The sequence below is a fragment of the Nanorana parkeri genome, unplaced genomic scaffold (assembly GCF_000935625.1).
Source record: "Nanorana parkeri isolate BGI_ZX_2015 unplaced genomic scaffold, ASM93562v1 scaffold119, whole genome shotgun sequence".
NCBI classification, from domain to species: Eukaryota; Metazoa; Chordata; class Amphibia; order Anura; family Dicroglossidae; genus Nanorana; species Nanorana parkeri.
The window spans coordinates 1,156,937-1,183,687 of NW_017306387.1; the positions used below are offsets into that span (position 1 = coordinate 1,156,937).

Genomic DNA, 26,751 nt, shown 5'->3' on the forward strand with positions numbered 1-26,751 from the left:
TCACACTGCTTTTCGGAATTTGGTGCTGGACATTCTCTGATTGCATTAACAGCAGACAAGTGTTGCAAATGTTATATTGAATTGCCCCCACTGTGAAAGGTGATCTCCCCATTGGGTGACACAACAATATCCTGACACGGGGTTTAACTATTGTTTAGTCAATCCAAAATGGATAAAAGACGTTTGACCTTACGATAGGGAATCTTAGCATGAAATCATTCAGACCTATTAGTATATTAATATGCTTGATTTCAGAAGAAGCAGGCAAATGAACTTGCTTTTCCGGCTCCTAAAGTCATGTCAGAGTTAAATGTGCTTCTGTGACAAATGTGTGTGAATTTTTGTGAAATGTACAGATGGGGACTGGAGGGAGCAATTTAGGTCATGAGTTGACATGCCTCCTATCTGCTTGTGATGCATTTCTGTGGGTAATCATTGCACAATGGTCACTGTGCACTCTCACTATTATCTTCTAAAGCATTATAAAGAGTAGGGACGAGTAGCGTAGGGACGAGTAGCGTCGGGAAGGCTAGCGTCGGGAAGGCTAGCGTCGGGAAGGGTAGCATCGGGAAGGGTAGCGTAGGGAAGGGTAGCGTAGGGAAGGGTAGAGTAGCGTAGGGTAAAATAGAGTAGCGTAGGGTAGAAAAGAGTAGCATATTCTTATTATACAGGATTTATAGCGCCAACAGTTTACGCAGCGCTTTAAAATATAAGGAAGGCATTACAATCACAATACAATTCAATACAAGATGGTAAGGCTTGCAATAGTCGACACGAGAGATAACATGTGAGCGGATGATTAATTTTGCGGTTTCATTGGTGAGGAAGGGGCGTATTTTGGAGATGTTACAAAGGTGAAGGCGGCAGGATTTGGAGAGTGATTGGATGTGGGGAAGAAAGGTGAGGTCCAAGTCAAGGATGACACCTTGGACCTTGGCATGGGAGGAGGGTTGGATAGTTGTGTTAACAATTTCACGGGAAAAGACGGGAGAAGGTGCATGGGCAGGAGGAAATATCAAGAGCTCAGTTTTTGAAAGGTTGAGTTTTAAGAAGTGTTGCGACATCCAGACTGATATGTCAGTTAGTAGATTAGTGACACGCAAGGACACTGAGGAGGTGAGTTGTGGAGTAGAAAGATAGATTTGAGTGCCATCGACATAGAGATGGTATTGGAAGCCATGTGAGGTTATTAACTGACCAAGGGAGGAGGTGTAGATAGAGAAGAGAAGGGGTCCAAGGACAGAGGCTTGGGGGACCCCTAGAGGAAGAGAATGGGAGGAGTTAGAGTTGTAGGTGACGCTAAAGGAGCGCTTAGATAGGTAGGAGGAGAACCACGAAAGAGCAGAGTATTGTAGCCCAAGTGAGTGGAGTTTTTTGAGGAAGAGCGGGTGGTCAACAGTGTCAAAAGCAGCAGAAAGGTCTAGTAGCAAGAGTAGGGAATAGTGGCCATTGTTTTTAACTGTTAGTAAGTCATTAGTGAGTTTTAGGAGGGAGGTTTCAGTGGAGTGTAGGGGGAGTAGTGTAGGGTAGGGTAGCATAGGGTAGGGTAGCATAGGGCAGAATAGAGTAGCGTAGGGCAGAATAGAGTAGCGTAGAGCAGAATAGAGTAGCGTGGGGCAGAATAGAGTAGCGTGGGGCAGAATAGAGTAGCGTGGGGCAGAATAGAGTAGCGTGGGGCAGAATAGAGTAGCGTGGGGCAGAATAGAGTAGCGTGGGGCAGAATAGAGTAGCGTGGGGTAGGATAGAGGAGCGTGGGGTAGAATAGAGTAGCGTGGGGCAGAATAGAGTAGCGTGGGGCAGAATAGAGTAGCGTGGGGCAGAATAGAGTAGCGTGGGGCAGAATAGAGTAGCGTGGGGCAGAATAGAGTAGCGTGGGGTAGAATAGAGTAGCGTGGGGTAGAATATAGTAGCGTAGGGTAGGGTAGGGTAGTGTAGTGTAGATCAGAGTAGAGTAGTGTAGGGCTGCTTTCCAGCTGAAGCAGCTGCATGTCCCTTTGTAGAGGTTCACAAGTAGTGATGTGCATGGGCTTGGTGTGAACCCAGGTCGCCAGAGTTCATCCAAGCCCCTGCAAAACTGTCAGTGATACATTTCCCACCTCCCAACCCAATAAGTTGTGTCTGGGACATTGTCCACCGCTTTGTGGGGGCTGGGCTGGGAAAGGGGGTGTCACTGACAGTTTTACATGGGATTGGGTGAGCTCCGGTGAACTGGGTTTGCACAATAAGAAAAACTGACTGTAAGAGGCTACAAACATACAAAAGTGGATGATTAGAGACTGCGAACATACTGCATGAGGTGTTGGAGACTGGGGAAATGCTTCAAGTAGTATTACTCTCAAACATTTTTTTGAACACTGAATCCAGGAAAAGGGATGGAAGCAGAATATTTTAAAGTGGACCTTTACCCCTTTGAGTAACAATCACATCAGCATACAGCTCTACATGCTGATATATAAAATCATCCTACATTAGCTAAACAAACATATTTTTATTTTACTTCTAATATCTTTTTTTCCCACTTCCTGGTTCACTTTGGCACAGATGATGTAATGTGCCCTTGTTGCATCCTGGGAAGGTTAAATCAGCAGAGCATTGCTGGGAAATCTCATCTGTAATCTCATGAGATCTCAGGGAACGGCATTTTCCTCCCTTAAGGATGTGTATGGTCACAGTCCTCGTCACATGTGCCAGAGTTCCAGGAAGTAAAGAGAGATCTAGTAACCTGCCCTTAGTTATAATGAACACTGCCAGAAGACTGGGGAAGAAAAAAGTGCAAGAATACAAAGCCTGCAATTATATAGAAGTTTATGTTTGTAGATTATCATTACTAAACATTTCTAAGGCCTTGTTCACACCAAATGCAGAGCAGATCCGGTCAGGTTTCTGCACACGCAGGCAAGTCTTTTAGATGCGTTTTTGACTCGTTTTTGGCACACACAAAAATATATACATATATATATATATATTTTTTAAAGTTTAAAATGGGTTTTCAGTGCGTTCCAGGCATTTGCATGCATTTTTGATGCGTTTGCAGATCCAGAGCAGGTAAAATAGGGCCTGCTGCAGTTTTTTTACCTGCTCTGGACCTGCACGCTGCGATGTGAACTGGAGCTAAAAATACCATAGGAATACATTGGACGCAGTTTTGATCCGGTCTGCAACTGATCTGCTCTGCACCTGCTCCGCGATTGGTGTGAACAAGGCCTTAAGGTGTGTTTGTTGTTATTTTGAAGATATGAGTGAAGTTCCTTTTAAGCACCTAGGTAAGGAAAACACAGACTACCATCTGCAGTGGTCCAGAGGGCTGCACAATAGGTGGCAAAGGGCCCCAGGGGGCTGCATGCGCACACCAGGAGCTTATGGTATAAATTAGATGACAATAGGGCACTGCAAGTTCATGGCCACAGCATTGCACACATATGGATTAATTATTTTTTCTTTTCTGGGTTTCAGTGGAAGGTCCATATTATTTTTTGACATCATGATACTGAGTATAGAGTGTTAGGTTATTTTACCTGAGCAGAATAAAAAAAAAAAAAAAACACCCCTCCATGAAAAAGGTGCGCACTTCACCAAGTCCTTTACAAACGGCATTACAAATTACGGTACCTTGGGTGAGTTAATCCTGTGCAATAAATCACTTTCTAATAGGTGAACGTCCTTTATTTGACTTTTCTGCTTGTATGTTCTCTGTTATCTGAATCAGCAGTGGTTTATTTCAGTTCTCTGTTCACCAAACAGCAGTATTATAGAGGTCACTGTATATAGCTCTTAACAAGATCTTTAAATGGACTTCCATGTTCAGTACTCAGCACTTTGTGTGCGCTCATATGTGAAGCTGTGTGATGTGCATATATTTAAATCCTGTTACATATGCATGGCTGAGTTTAATACATTTTTGACATCTGTATAATTTGCATTATTTTACTATTTCTATGCTTCATATTTGATAGAAGATTGTATTGTTAAAGCAGAACTCCAGCCAAGAATAACAAGATATAAACAAATAGCCTATTAAAGGTTCGTTAATACCATGTGCAGAGACCTGCGTTTTTCAGTACACGATCAATGCAGGTTTCTGCAAGGACACATACAAAAAAAACTTCTGCATGCTACCTTCACACCACAACTGAGCAAGGAGATGCAGAGCAGAGAGGATCGAGGAAAGGAATCATGTCTGTATTTTTCTGCAATGCACATGTTTGCATGTAAAACACATATAAGCACAATGTAACTGAAAGGAGAATCAAAGCAAGCAAGTTAGGAGACTGTAAATAGAGAATGCATAAAAAAGAAGCAAAGTAATGGATGTCAGCATGCATAAAAATGCACTGAAACGTCCACGTAAACACGTATGCACGTCAACTCACTTGTGTTTTTTATGCACGTTATAGTGTGAACTTTACTTTCTTCCACCCCTAAAAGATAAAAAAACTAAACCAGCTTATGCTGCACTATTCAACTTCAATCTAGAAATTTCCCCTGCAGTATTTTTTTTTGCCACTAGATGCCTTCAGTCTGTTGGCCCGCTTCATTCAACCCACCTCCTCTAAGCCCAAGTCATCCTGGACCCGCCCCATCCTGTGACTTGATAGTGAAAGGAGAAGCAGAATAGGGATGAGCTCATCCCTCTGTAACTACAATTTCTCTCCCTATCAGTATGTTTCTCGTCAGCTCAATAACTGATTCCTTGTACTTCCTTTTGTACTTACACTGCTTATACTATGTATTAAAGTAGAATTTAAACCTTCCTTTTTTTGGCATATATCTACTTCTAGCAAGTAGATATATGAAAAAACATTAAAAATGAAAAAAGTCACCAAAAAGGTTATTACTTACCTGTGTCTCCGCCGCTCGCTCCCGTCCGAAGATCCGAAAAATTCACAAGCTGCGTGAAGGATCATGGAGCGGGTGCATCCGCAGTAGAGATCTTCTGCTGGGAGAAGAGGAGAGACACAGGGTAAGTCAATGCAGGCAGCCCAGCAGTGTGCACGCACACAGACTCCGTGGGACAGGAAAACACAGCAATCAGCGCTGGATCAGAGACCGGCACCAGCGCTGGAGGGACTCCTGAAAACTACTGGAAAGAAGATGATCGGATCAAGAGGCATCATTTAAGGTAAGTCCTTAAAGCAGCATGGGGGGGGGGGGATTTTAGACTTTAATGTCACTTTAATGTTTACGGAGCTGCATTAATTGGTGCAATGTAAAAATAAATGAGCACTAATGAAGGGTGTGCCATGTGTGTGCTGCAGCCTTCTGTAAAAATCTTACTTTCTTTCACCGCGGACAGTAATGTAAGTGCCAAATATCCGACACTTACACTTTTAGCTGGAGTACTGATCATAGCGGATTGCTCATCCATTGACAAAATGTTTTGCATTCTTTTCACAGAATGCAAGAAATTCAGTGAATGGAGGAGGCGCAGATGAACATCACGTTCTCTCCTCCTCCATTCACAGAACGCCTTCAAAGTCTTGCACTGAGACTTCATTCACATGCAATCTGTCTAGAGACAATCATCTATACCAAACCGCAGATAATCGTTCCATGTATGATTACATGCGGACTAATGCTCACATATGTGGCCGCTGTCACCCTGTCATTAACTTAAACGCACTCCAGCCAGAACTGTAAGTCTCAGCACTGAAAGTTCAGCGCTTCCTATACTGTACAGGGTATTTAAAAATAAGAGTTTTACATACCACTGCAGCATAAACACATAATCAGTGCTCACTTATTTATACAGTGCACATGTCCAAATATTGTTTTTGGCCAGAGTCCAGCTGTAAATTCAAATGTAGATTTAAAATATTTTTTTCTCAAAGAGGTGTAGGATTGAACTAAGTAAAGTATAGTTACATCATTCTGATCATTTCCTTGGCTTTAGATATGCCTTAAATCTGCATTGATATTCTAGAGAACACAGTTCACCTTCCCACTTGATGTCTCTTATATCACACATTATCAGCATTATGTTTTGACTTCGTAATTCTTGTGTCTAATTTCATTTACAACAGGCAAGAAAATATGGAAGTGGATGTTTCCAAGTTTAACATTGACGCTCCAAGATGGGATCAGATTACCTTCACTGGTCGCTTGAAGCACTTCTTCAACATTACTGACCCCAGGACGGTGGTTGTGTCTGAGCAAGAGCTGGACAGAGCTAAGGTGCTTGTTGAGGCTTGCAGGTAATTGCAAAGTGCTTTTTCCCCCCTCTATCATCATATAAACATAACACTGGGAATACATTGGATCAGCCATCCTCCACTGTTTTGCCCTGGAGGAACCCTTGACAAAAATCTTCTTATCTCTGGGTACTACTGACATTTTCTCATCTGTGAGTTGGAGATATAACAATAAATATGTAGATATAACAATAAATAAAATAAATAGTAACAATATGTGCAGCACACTTTTTTTGTGCAGGAGAGAGCTGAACACTTACTTGCTGTGTAGAAATTGTCACCCCCTCTGTCGGTGGTGTCACTGGGAGGAAAATGCCCCTGTGTTAGGTGGTATCACTGGGAGGAAAATGCCCCTGTGTTAGGTGGTATCACTGGGAGGAAAATGCCCCTGTGTTAGGTGGCTTCACTGGGAGGAAAAATGCCCCTGTGTTAGGTGGCCTCACTGGGAGGAAAAATGCCCCTGTGTTAGGTGGCTTCACTGGGAGGAAAAATGCCCCTGTGTTAGGTGGTTTCACTTGGAGGAAAAATGCCCCTGTGTTAGGTGGTATCACTGGGAGGAAAATGCCCCTGTGTCGGTGATGTCACTGGGAGGAAAAATGACACTGTGACGGTGGTGGCACTAGGAAGAAAAATACCCCTGTGTCGGTGATATCTCTGGGAGGAAAATACCAGCCCTTGGTGTAGTCACTGAGAGAAAAACTGCCTTGGTGCCCATGTCTGTGGGATAAAGGGAGGGGGGCTGAGAGGCTCTCCGTGCTAGGCTAAAGCCAACAATTTCCCAGCTATGGTAATATAATATTAAGCAGCAGGAGATAGAGGTTGGTAAACAAGCAGAGATTCTGTAGGCTTTGATGCACTACCTGTACTGTAAGTCAAGGCTGGTTTTATAATCACTTTCATATTCAAGCATATCACATTTCTAAGGCTGAAAATGGAAAACAGTTCTATAAACTCCTTTCTTGCTTTTGCTGTGATGGAAGATCTGAAAAATCTGCAGGATCTTCTACAGTCTGCAGCTTTGGGATCTGAAAGTGAAACTCACCCTAAAGCAGTCTCTGCTCATAGAACAGACAAGGCGCTCTTCACAGCACAGCTTGCTCTGCAGGAATCAACATAAATGTGCCAAAATAAATGTGAGAGTAACTTTTATGAAAGTGTACTTGTAATGGAAGCCAACAGAACAATTAGCCCTGCACCTACCTACTGTTATCGGCACCTACAGCATCCCAGGATCATGGAATCCCAGTGTCACAGGAGCGCTAAAATCAATCTCAGCTCCTAGGACAGAGGAGCCACATTTTGAGTCCTGCAGTGTGACACCAGAAGCTGGTTCTGGCTGATATCAACCTGCCCAGCAGAAGCCTTTTAATGATATCTGCAGGGGGAACAGTAAAACCACTATTGAACATATATATATCTGCTGCAATGTCGGCAGAACCTCTGGGGACGTAACGTGGAAACCTGGGTGAGAAACCTTGTTCACGTGGAACCCTGGCTGAGAAACCTTCAACCTTGATCAGGGGTAGGCAGCCTTGGCACTTCAGCTGTGGTGGAACTATAAGGCATTGCAAGACTGATAGCCACAAGCATGTTTACCAGAAGTATCATAGAATTTGTAGTTTTACCACAGCTGGAGTGCCAAGGTTGCCTATGCCTGCGTTAGATGAATGGTGTGTATTTTTTGGATTATTTTTTAAAATGTTGTGCACAGATGCATGATAGTTTCATAAAATAATCCTATAGGAAATGTCACTACAAGCTTATAAGGACAGAACTAAACTCTTCTAAGCACTAAATGTGTAAATGTAAACCCCATGATCGTTTCTCTCTGCGCCCTTCTGTTTCATTGTTAGTATTTCAATCAGATTTAAACCTGCACTGGAAAATAACAGTTGGATAGTTATGGGAGCGTAATGGAAATTAATTTTTTATATATATTGTAAAAAGAACAATCACTCTGTGCTACAAATAGATACAATTAAAGTTCCAAATTAAAAAGAAATAGGATGTAAAAGCGGGTGAAAGGTGATATTAATGGCCAGCCATTATTCACTTACAGTTGACCCCTAAAGTCAGGAGCTGATTTTAGGTCCACTTGACCCCCATACCATCTGTAAAACCTAAAAAGAGCACCCAAATACTTACCTGTTATTCGGAGTCGTCTCCCTTTGTTTCAGGCAGACCGTGATTCTTCGCTACTTTCATTGCCTAACAGCGGCTGATTGACTGGAATGGTAAGTGGCAGAGGCATTGATTGACAGATGCAGACAGTCAATGACTCTCACAGTTTCAGCTTTAGACTGGATGTAGTTGGCATTCAGGAGCCTGCGGGGACCCAGAATAAGACTGCTTCACGTGAAAGGTAAGTATTTGGGTCCCTTTTTCAGGTTTTACAGGCCAGGAGCAATCTAGGATGCATGCAGACATTAAAGTATACCAAGTTTCATATATTTCAGTGTACGAGTTCACAGATGTGCTGTCTGTATTAGTTTTCATTTTTCAGGTCATGTTTATTTTTTTGTAAGTCCAAAAAGAAAAAAATTTAATCCAGGTAGAAATGCAGTGTTCTTCCTATAACCTAAAATGAAAACTCCAACAATTTTATTAGCTTTCTCAGATATATTCTGTAAACTACAACCCCCCTATCCATGTAATGAACACAAGGACAGGGGGAGGTGTGTATAGTCCAAACCAGCAGAGCAGGGTGACGTCCGTAGACTCACTACAGTAAGTGAGCCTCACCCTAGGAAGGAAGTGTGTTACCTGCAGGATTACCAGGTGACAAAAGGGAAAAATAGCTTGGAAAAAATAATGAAGCCACCACATCTAAGGATTGGTACTTTACAATATATTACATTTTTGGTTTTAGTTTAGGTACACTTTGTGTCTATTTATAAAAAATTGCAGAGCCCTTTGGCCTGTGAATCTCTGTGAACCTTCATTCTGTCTGAGTCAAATGTAGTGTAATACTGCACTATGGTGCCAAGAGCATAGGAAATACAGGTGAAACTCGAATAATTAGAATATCGTGCAAAACCAAGGACCCAGAGTATGGAGGAAGAATGGAGAGGCACACACTGCAAGATGCTTGAAGTCCAGTATGAAGTTTCCACAGTCTGTGTTGATTTGGGGAGCCATGTCATCTGCTAGTGTTGGTCCACTGTGCTTCATTAAGTCCAGGGTCAACGCAGCCGTCTACCAGGAGATTTTGGAGCACTTCATGCTTCCTTCCGCAGACGAGCTCTATGGGGATGCTGACTTCATTTTCCAGCAGGACTTGGCACCTGCCCACACTGCCAAAAGCACCAAAACCTGGTTCAATGACCGTGGGATTACTGTGCTTGATTGGCCAGCAAACTCGCCTGACCTGAACCCCATAGAGAATCTATGGGGCATTGCCAAGAGAAAGATGAGAGACATGAGACCGAACAATGCAGAAGAGCTTAAGGCCGCTATTGAAGCATCCTGGTCTTCCATAACACCTCAGCAGTCCCACAGGCTGATAGCTTCCATGCCACGCCGCATTGAGGCAGTAATTGCTGCAAAAGGGGCCCAAACCAAGTACTGAGTACATATGCATGCTTATAGTTTTCAGAGGTCCGATATTGTTCTATGTACAATCCTTGTTTTATTGATTGCATGTAATATTCTAATTTTCTGAGACTGTGGATTTGGGGTTTTCATGAGCTGTAAGCCATAATCATCACAATTATGACAAATCACGGCTTGAACTATCTTGCTTTGCATGGAATGAGTCTATCTCATGTATTAGTTTCACCTTTTAAGTTGCATTAGTGAAATAAATGACCTTTTGCATGATATTCTAATTATTCCAGTTTCACATGTAATTATTTATTTCTTATAGCTCCATCTAGTGGCCAAAATGCGGTATTACATTACATTTGACCCTAAAAGAAAGCGCGTTTAACAATATCTTCTTTTGCACAGAACACATTTTTACAAAGATATGCAGGGTGAATGGTTCTGCAAATTGTTTATAAACAGACCCCTCTAAGTCAGTGTCTCACATAAGGTCCACTTTAACTGCACAGTCTACTGAGAGCACCAAGATGGATGGGCAGTGGGATGGAAGTGGAACAGTGTGTCAGCCCTCGGCACTTGGGTAGCACCCCAATTTTTATTTTTATTTTTTTATATATGGTAAAAAAAACTCCAGTGTTTATTAAATACCACCAAACGAAAGTTCCATCCGTCTCCAAAAATGATATCAATTTTATTTTTAAAAAATTGTCAAATTCAAAGTGTCACAGCACGGAAAACAGAAAAATGACCTGGACAGGGAGGTGTAACATGCCAGTCCTCAAGTGGTTAAGGAGGCCCTTTGTGTACTAAATGGTGCAAATTCCCCGCACATTAACACTGCTTAAATCTGTTAGCTATGTTAGGATTGCAGTATTATTATTCTTAGTATACAGAATGTGTATAGCGCCAACAGTTTGCGCAGCGCTTTACAATATAAGGAAGACATTACAATCACAATACAAGACAAGATGGTGAGGAGGGCCCTGCCCCAGAGGGCTTACAATCTAAAAGGGGAAGAATGGAACGTAGACAGATTTCAGCTGCCTTTTTCCATGTACTGAGTAGAAAATTAGATCAAGCGTTTGGCTGGTTGCCGTAGGCTTTGGTTTGAATTTGCCAGGTTTTGCACAGCTCGCATCATTGTGGGCTGTGAAGAAATTAGAAAATCAGCAATGCCACTCAAGTTAGAAGCACTTCAATAGCAGCCTTCAAAATGACAACCTTAAAGTGACAATAAACTCAGATGGTAAATCCTAAAATACATTCAAGTACCCTAAATAATAACCTCCTTAACCATGGGGAACAAAAGTAGCCACCCTCCAGAATGAAGGACAGTGTCAGCACCAATTCACAGATTTGAGGATCTGCAGATAAGCGATACACGATCTACATTTTTGTTAATAGGTAAGGTACTTGAATGAATTTTAAGATTTAACTTCTGAGTTTAGTGTCACTTTAAAATCTGTTATGACTTTTTCAGAAACTGAAGCTGATGGGCAATTTGAAGCATTCTTTATTCCTATCTGCGGATGGTGTTCAGAGGGATGTAGATTTGTGTGTAGTTGTGCATAAAGGTGGCACCGATGTAGAACAATGCCAAGTGAAATCTTGCTGGTTACTATAGGCAGGCCAGGCAAATGTTCCTAACTCTTAATAATCAGCTCTAGCGGTTCAACATATATGGACAAAAAAATGAAAAAAAATGTTCTACATTTTAATATTATGCAACAATAAATTAAATGATTTAGTAGAATAAATGTTAAAGACGTGACAGTATTACAATTAGTTTTGCCTTTTTTTCATGTTAATGCAGGTAGATTGTTGCTAGGCAACGGGAGGACAGCTGGGTATCAAAACATCTCTGGTGGCTGGCACAGATCAATAAAGCTGTCAGATTTTAATGATCAGCTTTTTGTGTGAAATCCATTAAAAGGGCTCTGTCACTTAGGAAATTGGTTCTCGGCTAATGAAACTCCAACTCTCTTTAGGAAATAAAATGGCATTAACAGAGTCTTTTAGCTTATTTACTTTGCAAAATAGTAGCTCATAAAAACGGACCAGTTATTAGTCAGAGATGGCAACCAGGTGTGTGTTTACCATAGAATGACCCTTGCACATGCCAATCAAAAGGGGAATTTGACCTGCATTATTGAACCTTATTACAGTGCCTAAGTGATCAGAGGTCTTCTCCACTTTGCATAGTCACACTAGACTAACATGGGCCACAACATCTGTCTACATTGACGTTGTATGTGCCTTTCTTTGCCAGGAGATAAGAGATTGACGGAGAACCTTCAAACATGACTGGCGCATCTGGCCCTTGTGTGTATGTAAAAGACCTATTGATGTGCCTTCTGGCTTCCTCAAGGGTGCCTTGAAATTTTCACATCGTCATGCCTCCAATGAGAAGAGTGCTTCTGATGTGAAAAAGGGGGGGGGGGGGCTCTAATGTGAAGAGGGGCTCCTTGTGTGAGAAGGGCTCCTAATAAGAAGGTGGGCTCTTGATGTAAAGGGGGCCTTTGATGTGAAAGGAGGGACTCTGATGTAAAGCAGAATGTGAACCTCACTTTTTTTTGCGTTTTTGCCTGGGGTTCCCCCTTAAAAACCATACCTGGCCCCTTATCATGTATAAGGGTCTGATATGGGTTTTGAAGGGACCACACGTAATTTTTTATATTTATGGTTTTCACATATTAGTCTAGGGAGCCCCGAGATTTTGCATACTTTTAAAGGGGGCCATGACTGATAAAAGGTTGAGAAATGCTGCATCTATCTGTCTGTTAAACTCCTTGAATGGTCCTTCCCCTGACCTGCAATAGGCTTGGTTAGCAGAGATAGAAACATAGAAGACTTATGTCAGAAAAAGAACAAGTGGTCCATTAATTTTTACCTTCAAATTCATCTATGGTAGGCTGTGTGTATAAGACAACAGATAGCACATAAATGGGAATATTTCAACATTATGTAATTTATTCATAGGGGAAGAAGTGTAAACGACAAATAATAACGGCTATCCAGTCAGATACACTCCCCAAATTTGAAAAGATTTGGGATCCGTGGATCGTTTCTTATATGTCTCCCTATTTTCATTTAGAATCATTGGTCCTTTGAGGTCTTTGACCTGCCTCTGTCCCACATGTATGTCTCAAATGATGTCACTTGATTAGTTATTAGCCCGGTCCTTCTTTCCTACCCTCTATTACTCTTATATGCTCTTATCTTCTTCTCTACTCCCTTTTTCTTCTCAATACTCCACTTAGAGTCTCCCCCTTCCAGGCTTGCTTTTATAAGGGCCCTTTTCTTTGATTGATTATTTTTTGCTAAATATTTCAATTATATTGGAATATCCCCTGTTAGCCCGATAGGGCTTATATCAGGGGTAGCCAAACTCTGGCCCTCCAGCTGTGGTGGAACTACAAATCCCATGAGGCATTGCAAGACTCTGACAGCCACAGACATGACACCCGGAGAGAGATGCATCATGGGATTTGTAGTTTCACCACAGCTGGAGGGCTGGAGTTTGGCTACCCCTGGCTTATATGGTTGCAAACTGTAACTTCTGTTTGAACATGCAACCCTATTGGATTTGTACTTCCAAGTTGTGATACTATGTTGTATTTACGGTTTACTGTTTGAACATTTATGAAAATCAATAAACATTGATTGGAAAAAAAAAAAGACCAAAAGTAAAACCTACACATCTTCCTTTTAATGTGTAAAAGTCAATATAAAGCAAGTTTAATAATAGGAATGGGTACATCAAAAATATGTAAATCCAAAGGGAAACTTTTATTGTCTGAGACGAACCAAGAATAAAATAAGGGCTAGAAGGAAAATGACATTCACAAATTTATATAGACAGTTTGATAAAGAAATATTTTCTTTGTTAGTTGTTCCCAATGTATTGGACTGCATATGAGGAATGTACAACCCATGATAACATCCAGTATAGGAGACATGGGCGGTCAAGCCATACACATGGCAAATATTGGCAGAGAGAGCTGAGAATGGATGTAGCATGGATGGCACTGTGTAGCCAGCTTTATTTGTAGCAAGCCATCATATTTGCTTTCATTTTCTAGCCTGCGATAAGGAAATCTGGAATCAGGTTGGTTGCATTCAGCTGTAAATTTCCAGTGTTCTCATTGTGTTGTTAAAATCCCATCAGTACCGTGAAAAATGCTAAAGAATATATTTTGCAGTTGTTATTATTAACAGTTAATATATTTAGGAATATTCAGCTTCAACTGCTGAAATCTCTGCAAGCTTAATTTAAGAATTTCCTTTCACCTAATAATAATGTTCAGATGGCTCTCCTCATAAATCAAATTTTCTCAGTTAAAACATTTTCCAATCTTCTCACTTTCTAATCCTTTCAAGTCTTTTTCTTTTCTGTTGTTAAAGCTCAACGCCAGGATAATCGCTAAAATCTCGGCATGCAGCCGCCCTGATTGGCTACCTGTGTTGCCCCCCTCCCAGTCTGAGTCCTCCTGTGCTGGGGATTCCAAGACACTAATACAAAGTCAACCTCGGGTACTTATACTAGCTGCATCTAAGAATACATTTAACGATTCATTAATACAGAGATGTATTCATTTGTGTCTTTTAGATTTACTTGGATTTGAGCTTTAATTACAAACTTTCTTTCCCAATAACTCCTGGCCTTGCACCGTATTCAGAGTACCTTTTATGTTATTTTCCATTCTCTCAATGTTACTTCTCCTCTGTGAAGTCACTTCCTGCTTTGTTGTGTCTTTATACAACCAGTATTGACTATTTTGTTAAAATTTTATTTTCTAAATTCCCCCATCCACACTAACAGCGTGGATGGGAAAAGTCACCCGCCACTGTCCGAATACCCAGACAGTGACTCAGCTGACTGGCTGCTGTCACTGTTCGGGCGAAATATTTCAGACTGTATGTGTATGTATGTGTGTGTGTGTAGATCACGGAGTCTGGGCTTAAAGCAGAACGCTGGGCAAATCAAATCTTAACCCTTGCAGTGGGTCTACCCCAGCACTGCAAGGGTTAAGTGTTAATTCTGTCTAGGGAGATAAACTACCAAAGTTATACACACCTAAACCACGATCCCGGCTTGCTTTTTAGATTGGTCCCTTCAGCCTGTCTCCTCCTGTGCTCCAGCGCTCTAAGGTCCTGTGAGTTATCACATCCTATACAGTGTATTTAACATGCGGATGTCAAGGAGGAGACAGGCTGGAGGGAGCGGTGTAGTAGCCATTTGGGATTGCGGTTTGGGTGAGTATAACTTTTGTTATTTTAGCTCCCTAGATAAAATGAGCACTTAACCCTTTCAGTTTGAGGGTAGCCTCACTGCAAGGGTTAAGATTTGATTGGGCCGGTGTTCTATCGAAAGCTCCAACTCATCGAGATCTCTAACTACCTCACTTCCGGTGCTCAGAAAGACTGGAGCTCTGTACAGTTGCGGTGTGCATGCGCGCATAGCATTTTCAGAATACTTGTCGAGTTTGCCACCTGCTGAGTTGTGTTAAAACGCAGCTGTACAGAGCCTAGTCAGTCTTTGTGTTTTGCAGTCTAATGCGGTCTGGTCGAAATCTCCAACTTGCAAGTACCCGGCGGTGAGGTAGTTTACCTTACTGTTGCAGATCAGGAAAATAGAGTATATATTTGTTCATATTGTTAACGCCATCTTTTATAAATTACAACTCCCTTGTTTTGATGATTATGGCAGTATATGTATTACTGAAGACACCGATTAGACTGTGTGTTCTGTGTTCAGAGCAGGCGGCACTCCACCGGGCACCAGCATAGAACAACTGCACTATGCCAAGAAGCTGTACGACTCTGCCTTCCACCCTGACACCGGAGATAAGATGAACCTGATCGGAAGAATGTCTTTCCAGGTCCCAGGAGGAATGGCAATCACTGGCTGTATGCTGCAGTTTTACAGGTATCATTTTGTAGTATTTTACATGTGTGATGCTTATCGTGGGGTTTGTGTAATGCTGTCCACGCCTACAGCAGCGGGAAAGTGGGAACGTCATTCACGTACCATCTAATGTGGGCCGGTGTGCATCTCCCTATTCGAAACTCTTGATGATCAGCTGAGTTTAAAAGAGCAGCTTTTAGGTGTCAGCACCTCTTGAAGCTGCTTAATCATTTGTAGATTTCACACACATGAATCCATACAGAATCCACGTTTCAATGTTAACAAATCACATTAATACGAGTATTATTTTTACTTTCTTGTCAGACAAAAAAAAAGACACACTTTTCTCAAGCTTTAGCATGTGATCCAATGCAATTATACGCACATGTCCCAATCACCGCTCAGGTTCCTGCACCTCACTCCAGCTGCAAGTACAGGCAAATCTCCGGGCTGCACAGAAGAGCTGCACATAGCTTCCCCTTCTACCTGCAAAGCTTTATTGAACAATAAGTAACTGACACGCCACCCATGCCCTCCCACTAATGCGTTTTGCCCCTATTAAAGCTTAACGGTAAAGTCGGTGGTTGGGGGGGATAGAAATATGTATACATATGCAAGGAAGCTCCCACATACTTCTTAAAGGGACACAGTACCACATGTATATATTATATAATTATCATAAATTGATATAACCACTCACAAATCTATATTCCTTAAAGAACAACTCCAATTAAAACCCGCACAGCAAGGGTTAACTGTTCTTTTTGCACAGGGTCCAAAATAACAAAGTTAGACTCACTCAAACCTCCGAGCCGGCTGGCTGTGACAGTGCTCCCTCCTGCCTGCCCCCTCTTCTACTGCAGCAATGGAATGTCCCTCTGCATCCTCATGTTCTACACAGTTTATTATATAGAACATGAGGATCCTTAGACTGCTGCAGCCAGGGTTGGATTTATTCTCTCTGCTGCCCCAAGGCCAGGTTCTTCAATGTGCCCCCTCCCTGCCAAATCCAAGGGTTGGTGTTGATTGTTTTTTATTTTATTTTTTTCACTTTTTTTATCGTTTTTTAAATTTTTTAAATTTTGATATCGCCAAAATCACTTGTACAAAACGAACCGCTCTACATTTAGCTCTGCTTGCCCAAAGCAGGGCTGAATGTAGAAAAAACTACCTGCCCAGCGGAACTGCATGTTCCGGGAGTTGGGAGATAATAATTCCACACCCCCTGCTGCCCCTATGCTCCCTGCTGCCCTAAGTCCAGGCCTCGGTTGGCCTTGTGGGAAATCCGGGCCTGGCTGCAGCGGAAGGGGAGAGAGGCTGGAAGAACTGGTCTAAGACATAGCTGGCTCAGAGAATCGGGTAAGTATAACTTTTTTATTTTTACCCTAGGCAAAAATGAGTGGTTAACCCTTGCACTGCAGGGGTATCCCCACTGCAAGGGTTAATGCAAGTTTTAACTGGAGTTCTACTTTAATACCATTATTACCACCACCACCACCCAGTAAAAACACCCACCTTTATTGCCTAATATTAAATAAAATATAAGATCAATATATGACTCTTAAGCTGGCATGCTCCTGCTGACTTGGCCAAAATTCCAGCAGTGTGCGGCCCTTCTGGCACCACTCCCTTTGACCAAAGCTAATTTTTCAATTGGATCAAGTCCAAAATAAGCTGCAGTCACTGTTCGTGTATTCTGACAGCTACGGGTGTCGGCTGTCAGAATACAACAGCAGGCAAAGGGAGATTGCCCCATCCATGCTGTTTAGCATGGATAGGGGAATCAAGTGCTTTTTCTTGAATGAGAAAACATGACTAGTGTATGGCCAGCTTTATAACACTAAATGACACAACATTCTCACAAGCAGTCTATGTCGCTGCTTGTTTACCTGAGCTTTGCATGCAGAAGAGAAAGCAGTCTGCCTTTCTGTTTGTGTGACTTAACACCAAGGCAAAAGATCACATGGTTCCTAGCTACCATGTACATTGTTGTGTTTTACATCATCAGAATGTGCAGAGTCTTTTGTGTTCAGTCAGACAGCCCCTGACTTATAGGCTTGCAGCCAGATAACAGGGCCGGCGAGGCACAATATTTTGCAACACCACTAAACAAAAATCATAGCCAACATATGCAATGTAAAAATAAGGCCGTCCTTATGTACATTTATATTTACAAATTAAATGCAGAAATTGTTTTGTTTTTTTATTACTTTCACATGCTTTCCTAAAAATGATAAGGGAAGAAGATCTCTTACACAAGCATCCAGAAAAACATTCCAAAAACACCACTAATGATCCTGCAAACACATCTAGATCCAGTATTTGTCAGTGGCTCTTGATCCCCATTAGCTGACATGAGTGGGAGTAATGGGTCCTGTAAAGCGAAACCTGTCATCTGTGCTTCACTAATGATGCAGGTTATAAATCTACAGATATATAGTATGGGAAGCCTTCATGTATACCCAGCTGCTTGTCAGATGTGTCTGCAGAGGTCCAGTCTCAGGGGCCTGTTAATCATTACCTGGGAGAACACTTCCAGGCTTGTTATAACAATGTGCATGAGCCGGATTTAACATAAGATATATAGTTACAAAAAAGGAATATACCTTTCTACTGGCTCAGCAGACTCTATGAATGCCTGTCTTTTAAGATAACAGATAGGATTCTAGATCATAGTGCTTCTGACTTTTAATGTTCATACCTAAGGGATAGTTGGTACCTCTGTGGCTGAAATAATTAAAGTGAACCTGTCAGGGGGCCCTGTTAATCATTATAGCCTAGGTTCCCAGTCAGTGCTCATAACTGCTGTTTCTCAGCTCTTGGAAGTGATGCTAGCATAACTCACAGTTGTCCCTCTTTCCAATCCAAATCCCTCTTGTTATTTTTTTTGTATTATTATGATTATTATTTTATTTTAATATTATTTATTTCAGAATTTACATTTACAGAAAAACTTTACATTAAAAGAAAAAAAAACACCCCACTGTATCCTTTCACTTAGGGGTCTACTTGTAAACTATCTGCCTTGTGAATATCTGTGACTCATGGTTCTGTGTGGATATTTGCCACAACATTCTTTAGTTGTTTGTTTACAAGACAATTTTGTAAAAAAATGTAGCACCACATTACAGCCACGAGATGGCGCTAAAGGGCATTGAAAATAAACACTTATTTCTGATTCTCCTTTAGCTTCATCTAGCGGCTATAATGCGAAATTACATGAAAACATTTGAAAATTAATTGCACTTGTAAAGAGAAAAATAAGGAAGGTTCATTTTGGCATATATTCTCACAGAGCAAACGGCCCTGTGAATTGTTTGTAAATAGACCCCTTAAAGTATCATTTACCAAACCATTTTTTAGTTTTGGGTACACTAGGAAAGGGTAAAACACCTATCCTTTTATAATTTACTGTTTGTGTAACATTGGTAAAAAAGTTAGAAGAAATCTCCCAAAGTGAGGGGGCTGCCCTTCTTAAGCAGATGTCCATGAAACAGGTGTCCCTTTGAAAGATTTCCCCTCACCTCCTGTTCTGGGGACAACTTTAGGATTTTAGATTTCTCCTTCACTTTCTTTTTTGAAAACAATGATCAGCAGGACAAAGAGCAAGGTGAATCTCCCCAATGGGTACACAGACCGCAATGCACTCTTGACAGGTGGTCCAACCCTTCCCCACTGTATCCCTAAAAAAATAAATTTTAAGGTTCTTCTTGGATCAAAGAACATTGGAGTGCAGTAGCTCATAAAAGCCAATCACAAAGCAGTTTAGGATGGATAATGAAATGAAAACTAGACTGTGATTGGTCGCTATGTTCTTTTGCAGTATGAAATAAACCTACCAATGTTTTTCGGCAGTTTTGTTGTACAGAAATCAGTGTTTCCAGTCTCTTCTAATTCTTTTTTTGTTGAAATATTTAAACAGGACTGTTCCCGCTGTGGTGTTTTGGCAATGGGTTAATCAGTCGTTTAACGCACTTGTAAATTATACCAATCGGAATGCAGCATCTCCCATCACACTTGGGTAAGTTTTGTTTAGCTTGTTTTGGTCACCTTTTATCTCATGTGCTCAGTGTCTTTTGGCTTCATACCTGTTACTGGGAGAAAAGTACAGCATACAGTAAAGGCTGCAGTGAAAATCTGAAGTGGTGTTATAAGGCAAGAGAAGGCTTAAATAAGAACCCCGGGAATTTTATAAAACTTACCCCTGCACTGCAAGGGTTAAGTGCTCGTTTTGTCTAGGGAGCTCAAATAAAGCAGATATACTTACCTGATCCTTGGTGCCATTGCGGTCATCGCTCGTTTCTCTCCCCCTCCGCTCTGGCTGAGGAATGTTTCTTGGCGTCCTCATGTCCAGTACAAGTCAATGGACCTGCATTAGACAGGTCCTTAGGCCGCCGGAGCCCAGGAGAGAAGAGTCCGCAGAGACCGGTCTAGTAGCGTTAAGTGAGCCGCCGGACTGAGGATCAGGTAGGTACACTGTATATGCTTTATTTGAGCCCTCTAGACAAAACAAGCTCTTAACCCTTACAGTGCTGGGGTACCCCCACTGCAAGGTTGTTGTTTTTTTTTAATTCCCAGAGTTCTTCTTTCACAGCAGTAAAATATTATTCATTTTCTTTTCATGTTTACCTTTTTTTTCCTGAGGCAAGGTGTACCACTGAGTGTCATTATGGGGCCTCTGAACATTGGTGTGCTTGTAGAATCCTTCAGATATATACCAAAAACAGTCAGTAATGTTACTTTCATGGTAGTGTCTTCATAACGAGGGTGATGACATCATGAAGCGTGCATTAGGACTTCACAAGATTTGAGCTTCCTGAAATGAAAAAAATGCAATTCTCAGAGGTACATATAAATACTGGCACGGTAGGGATTTCTAGGATCTGCAAAAATGTTGATTTTTTTAAACAGTATTAAAATCATAACTCAAACAAATGAATACAAACCCTGGGGAGCTAGTAAAAATCAAAACTACTATATATAAATAACATTTATTCCTCAATGTACTCTATGCGTATACTGTGCAAAGCTAAGAAAGCTGATTAAAAACAAACTTATGTTATGGGTAGAGTGTAGGCATTGCATCATCTTAAAGTATATGTCAAGGCAAAATAAAAATAAATAGATATATATACTAGGGATGCACCGATACCGAGTATTTGGGCGAGTATGGGTACTCGCCCAAATACAATACCAGAACCGGTATCAGGAAGCCGGGCAGTGAGTCATTACACGCCACCCGGCTTCCTGATTGGCTGGGAAGCCGGCTCTATGCTCCCTCGTCACGAGTCATTGCATGCCACCCGGCTTCCTTAATGGGAAAACCCGGTATCGGTGCATCCCTAATATATACAGGGGGGAATTTATCAAACCTGGAACAGATAACATCTGGAGCAGATTTGCACTGCAACCAATAAGCTTCTCTATTTAATTTTCAAATCTTACCTGAGCAAACTGAAGGGAGATGCTGATTGGTTGCCATGGGCAACTGCTCCAGATTCAGTCTGCTCCAGTTTTGATAAATTCCCCCCACAGTATATCTCTGCAATACATGCACATTTACCTGTGTTTTATCCCTTTAAAGACCCTGCAAGTACAGAAATTACATGATGATCTGTCAGAAATTCACTCCGCTCTCAAAGAGACCCTGACGCCAGACCATTCATTTTAACAAACATATTCCTTTAAGAGTATATGTCCATTCAACGTATTTTATGCACATTATTCATTTTAAAGCCTCCCATGTATGCATACAAAAACCCTACAGCTGGGTGCTATTTGATATGAGCAGTCCCAGCAGACTCAGAGCTGTCAATCAAGTTGCACTCTATAGCAAGGGTGGGCAATTCCGGCCCTCCATCTGTGGTGAAACTACAAATCTCATCTTGCATCTACTTCTGAAAGTCATGCCTGTGGCTGTCAATGTCTTACAATACCTAATGGACTTATAATTCCACAACAGCTGTAGGGCTGGAGTTGCCCACTCCTGCTCTTTTTAGTAGGGATGCAGCGATATATCAGCCGCCGAAACATATCGGACGAAAATAGCACTTTTTGCATAATGCCGAAGTGCCATTTTCCTGCCGATACATCGGCGCATCCCTAATTTCTTTCCTCCCCGCAGGGCGCTGCTCTGTGTCCCAGCGGGGAAGACAGAAAGTTTGACAGCCTGCCGAGCGCTGCAGGAGGAGAGCGCTGTGAGTGGCCGGCGTCTCTCCTCCCACACCGCTCAGCCGCCTATCACAGTCCAGCAGAGCGGTGTGTGGGCGGAGACAGGCTGCTCTGTCACAGAAGGCTGAGCTCTCCTCCCTACACCGCTCGATCAGCCTCCTGTGACAGCTGTCAGAGAGGAGAGCAAGGTACACACACTCAGCGATCAGTGATCGCTGAGTGTATTGTACATAATTGAGGACATGGTATGTTAACTATATCCTCAATTATGAATGAATGAATGGGAGTGATCTACATCACCTCCTGTTCATTCATAGTTGTAGTTATAGTAAACATGCCATGTCCTCATGTTATCAATGAACAGGAACACTCATAGAGGTTTCCTGTTCATTGATAACAGGGCACACAGAAAAAGAGATTGAGGACTTTGTGTCCTACATCTCTTTTTCTATTTTAAAAGGGAATATCAGGAGTCTGTTTAGACCACCAATATTTCCCTGAAGCCCCTGAAAGTAATGTAAAAAATATTTAATAAAAAATGAATTAATAAATAAAAATATAAAAAATTAAAAAGCTTATAAAAAATAAGGCCTGAAATCTTTTTTTTTATTTCGGTTTCGGTTTAAAAATTTCCATTTCGGTGCATCTCTACTTTTTAGTATTCTCCATTACTTCTTCCCCAGGAGCTACATAAAAGAACATGAAGGGTGGTGGGGGTGGGGTCGTAGGAGCTGGGCCAGCACAAAATGTAATTCCAGAAGAGAGTTATGATGTGCAAGGAGAGAGGCGGCTGTGCTAGGGAATTGACAAGTCAAATCTTTTAGCACGTTTAAAGGCCCATTGCGAGTTAATAAAAAATATATGGATAGGAAAAACACTGCAAGTAGAAATGTAAAATACTATGGGGTCTATGAATGATGGGTTCACCCAGCATATAGTTAGGCGAGCCCCATTTGTGCAACTTACAGCTGCTAGATGGAGTTGGAGGGGCATATGAGTCCCCTTTCTTTTTCTGTCCTTTTACCAGCACTTAGTTGGAGTGGCATTAAAGGACGGGTGAGCATGTGCTAATGGCGATGAGTGGTATTAAAGCTAAAATGCCGCTGTGACCAGCACAAGCTGCTTGTAAAAACACTTTAGAAAAAAAACATAAAATGTATATTTAGTAATTTATTCCTATGCCATTTGTGATTCTAAAGCTCGCATTAAATGCCTCCAATTCAGCAGGAATCAGCCAAAATTCGAGCTGTGGGTGGCCCCATCGGCAGCGCATGGCTGGGATAATGAAGCGATTTATCCCATGGGCTGAACAAGAAAAATATAAAAGTGTACGGCTAGATTACATATGTGTTGTTTTTAAAAGATAATGTAATATTTGATTAGTCACAACAGGTAAATATAGTGCATTTTATAAATGTTTAAATGTAAGGAAGTAAACGGTGTCTGATATCACCCTTGTTATTGCTGGCTCCATGTGAATGGAATTTCTCTTCTATAAAGATGGGTTAGGTTCAGATTAGGGCTGCCTACATTAAACAAGCATTCATTTCATAATCAAAGTCGTCTGTGTCCTGGAATTTATTGGTGTCTTGGTCTTTATTTGTAGGCAGATTGGAGTTGCCTATGTGACGGCTACCAGTACGGCTCTGGCCACAGCAGTGGGCCTTAATCTGTACACCAAGGTATGGACAACGCCAATTCAACAACAAAGGAAACTGGATTTCTGTCTGTGTAATTTCTAAGATTAAATGGGAATTAATGTTAAAGAAAAAACAAAGCAATTGCTTTTCCAGATAAATACAAACAAAAACTTGCAGCATGCTTTGACAGCGTATTTAAAGATTGTTTTTTGCATACTTTCTTTATTAAAGTGACATTAAAGGCTAATCCCCCACCCCCCCCAATGTTAGTGTAGGGACTTACCTTAAATCATGCCTCTTAATCCGATCATCTTCTTTAGTGTAGTTTTCAGATGCGGGTCTCTGATCCAGCGCTGACTTCTCTGTCCTCCTCTTCTCTGATGTCCCACGGTGTCTGTGCAGGTTCACGCTGCTACATAGACCTACCTTGTGTCCCTCCTCGTCTCCCGGCCGAACATCTGAACTGCGCATGCGCCTGCCCCAAGATCCTTTACGGCCGCCCGAGACTTTTCAGATGTTCGGACAGGCGTGCGCGGCGAAGACACAGGTAAGTTAAAACCTGTTTTTAAAAGGTTTTTTTAAAAAAGTTTTTGCATATATCTACTGCTTGCTAGCAGTAGATATATGCAAAAAAACATGCTGAGGGTTTAATAACCCTTTAAGTTAACAACTAAAAAAAAAAAAAAAGTGAAATCCTGCTTATAAATATTTCATATTTATCAGTTGAAGCCACCAGGTGCAGCAGTTTGTTGTACATTGTATTGGGCTGTTGTAAGCAGGTCTGAATATCAGGCGCTCATGTTGCACGCATAAATGAGCCAGAGAAAGAACATGCCCTCCCCCCTTCTTTCAGCTCTACAGATAAGGCTCTCAATGGATTTTTGGTTAGATGTAGACTGCCAGAGATGCAGTGCTGGGCTTTACATTGGCATACAGAACTCCACAAGTAATGTTATTTTTATCATGTGACTACAGCAGGAAGACCCTCCCATTTAGCACTTAGGATGTAGGATAATGAGGGGAACCCATGTGTGAGTTTCAGTGCTAATGACAGTTTAACCATTGATGAGATACTTAAAGAGGAACTTGTTTAATGTCTCCCAAAACAGTTACTTTTAAGGCATGCCAACTATCAAGGTTGGCAGTGTGCTTATTTCAACTCTCAACCAAACTTTCAAGCCCTTATAGGGCTGGTGTCATAGCTGATCACATGTGCAGATGGCACCTTCCTTGGCTGTAAGGGATAGAAGGTTGTAGTTCTGCCTTAAAAAGAGTGCTGTGCATCCAAAATCATTTTTGGGGTGCAGCGATAAATATAAGACTGTGAATGATCACATGAGTAAAGTAAAAGTGCCCATACACCTTACAATTATCTGCAGATTTTCTGTGGTCAGATGGAAAAAGTGCAACAGATTGGGCCAGGTGGAGATTACTCCATCCACACAGTCAGGCCCCGTTCACATATATCGACATACCTTTTCAGCAGCCGGGATAGCGCGACGTTCCAGCGACGATCCAGCGACGGTAGCGCGACCTTCTCCGTCGGGCTCCATAGAAAAAAAACAAAATCGCGCAAAAAAGCCGAAAAGGTCCAGTAGAAGCGACTGGCGACCGCGACGAGCGACGCGCGACATGGAGTTAAGACAGCTCCATTGAATATCATTGGCCGGCGACTTCTCGCGATATCGCGCGGCAAATCGCTATATGTGAACGGGGCCTTAAGTGTAGATGGAGGAATCTGTTGCACTTTTTCCATCTGACCACAAAAAATCTGCAGATAATTGTAAGGTGTATGGCCAGCTTAAGCCTACCCTTCCACTTAACACTCACTTTCAGCAAGTGTACTATCATGCAGATATAAAAGCCCAACTCCATTGAAAGCTTTGGATTTGACAGAGTGGGGAAGGGATAGGGGTAGTGACTTCTGTTAGGTCCTCATGGCTGTCTGGGCCCCCACTGAGATTTACCCTCAGTTTCTGCCCCAAAGAGGGTGTCACCAGGACAAGAAGTATAGGGAAGGCTCTCCAGAGAGGACACGGCAATAAATCTTAAATGTAGGGTCTAAAGCTTCTCCACTTTGCACAAAAAAAAACAACCCTTTTGCGCAGATTCAGGAACCTAGCTCAGAGATCTCACCAATAGTGCCCCCAAAAGATAAAAGAAAGGAAAGAGGTGGCTTTACCTCTTCAGAAAAGAGATCAGGTTTGGGCGTATTAACCCTCTAATGTACCAAATGTTATTTTTAGCAGTTATGTTTTCCAATAGAGGATATTCATGCGTCAGTAAAGACATAGTTATATGTTTACTTTCAGGTTAGACTTTTATCTACATTAACAGGTAACCACATAAGATGTTTAAGTAGTCTGTTTGTCAGTTAGAAAAGTCTTCATCTGAGTAATACATTAATGGTCTCTATTCATAACACTGCAGAGCCAGCGAAAAAATAACACCTACATTAAAGTTTTACATCAACCAAGTTTTTCCGACCACTTAAAGGATCACTAATCTAAAACACAGGTCGGCTTATGTAAAGAGCTACAAAGTAAGATGTGAAATGTATATGGGAAGGTTATAGAAATGTTCCTATGTACAGCAGGCTTTCTGTATTAAATATTACCGCTGCAGAAAACCTTGAGAACCCAAAACTGCAGAGAAATGTCAGACAAGGTGCACAGAGAGACAATACAAAGATAGCAAGCCTTTTTTAAATAACAGAATGCTATGTATTCAGTGTGTGACGCATACAAATCCCCCCTCTACTGGTTAGACGTAGCACTGCGCTAATACCAATCCCCAGCTCATTCTGAGTGCATCTGTTTTATGATAAAAAAAAGGGTCACAAGTCTAAATCTGATGCAGGTGTGGGCAAAAATGTTGCTTTTGGCAGGCAGGGATCGCAGACAAAAATAAAACACGAAACCAAATATATGACAAATCCATCACTAAAAATATGCAGCCAGATTGAAAAGAGTAGCCTAATTCAGCTTGTCCTTAGCTGGATAAATCTACCCCAGCTGATTGTGCACAGGGGTATACTGTACTAAAGGTCACATAAAAAGTTCTGGTACCGCCGCTTGGACACCTTAGTGCTTAGAGGTGTCAATTTTTCTGAATGCCGAGTCTAGTGCTGTGTGCTGGGGTCCTTTGTGTAATTTGTAATTTTGTAATATTCCCCCTCCTACTGGCTAGACATAGCACTGCACTAATATAAATCCCCTAGCTCTTTCTGTGTGCATCTGTTCCCTTTGGGAACTGTTTTATGACAGTGCCAACCATAAGGACTGTTTTATAAGGCCCCCCC

General features: G+C 41.7%; 1 protein-coding gene across 1 annotated transcript in view; it reads left to right on the forward strand.

Moving 5' to 3' along the window:
- SFXN2 (sideroflexin 2) overlaps positions 1-26,751 on the forward strand; it is a 47,926-nt gene that overhangs the window by 7,719 nt on the left and 13,456 nt on the right. Inside the window, exons 2-5 of the mRNA XM_018553408.1 lie at positions 6,021-6,191; positions 15,490-15,660; positions 19,562-19,660; positions 23,417-23,492. Of these exons, the coding sequence (XP_018408910.1) occupies positions 6,021-6,191; positions 15,490-15,660; positions 19,562-19,660; positions 23,417-23,492 (517 nt within the window). The remainder of the gene's footprint in view (positions 1-6,020; positions 6,192-15,489; positions 15,661-19,561; positions 19,661-23,416; positions 23,493-26,751) is intronic.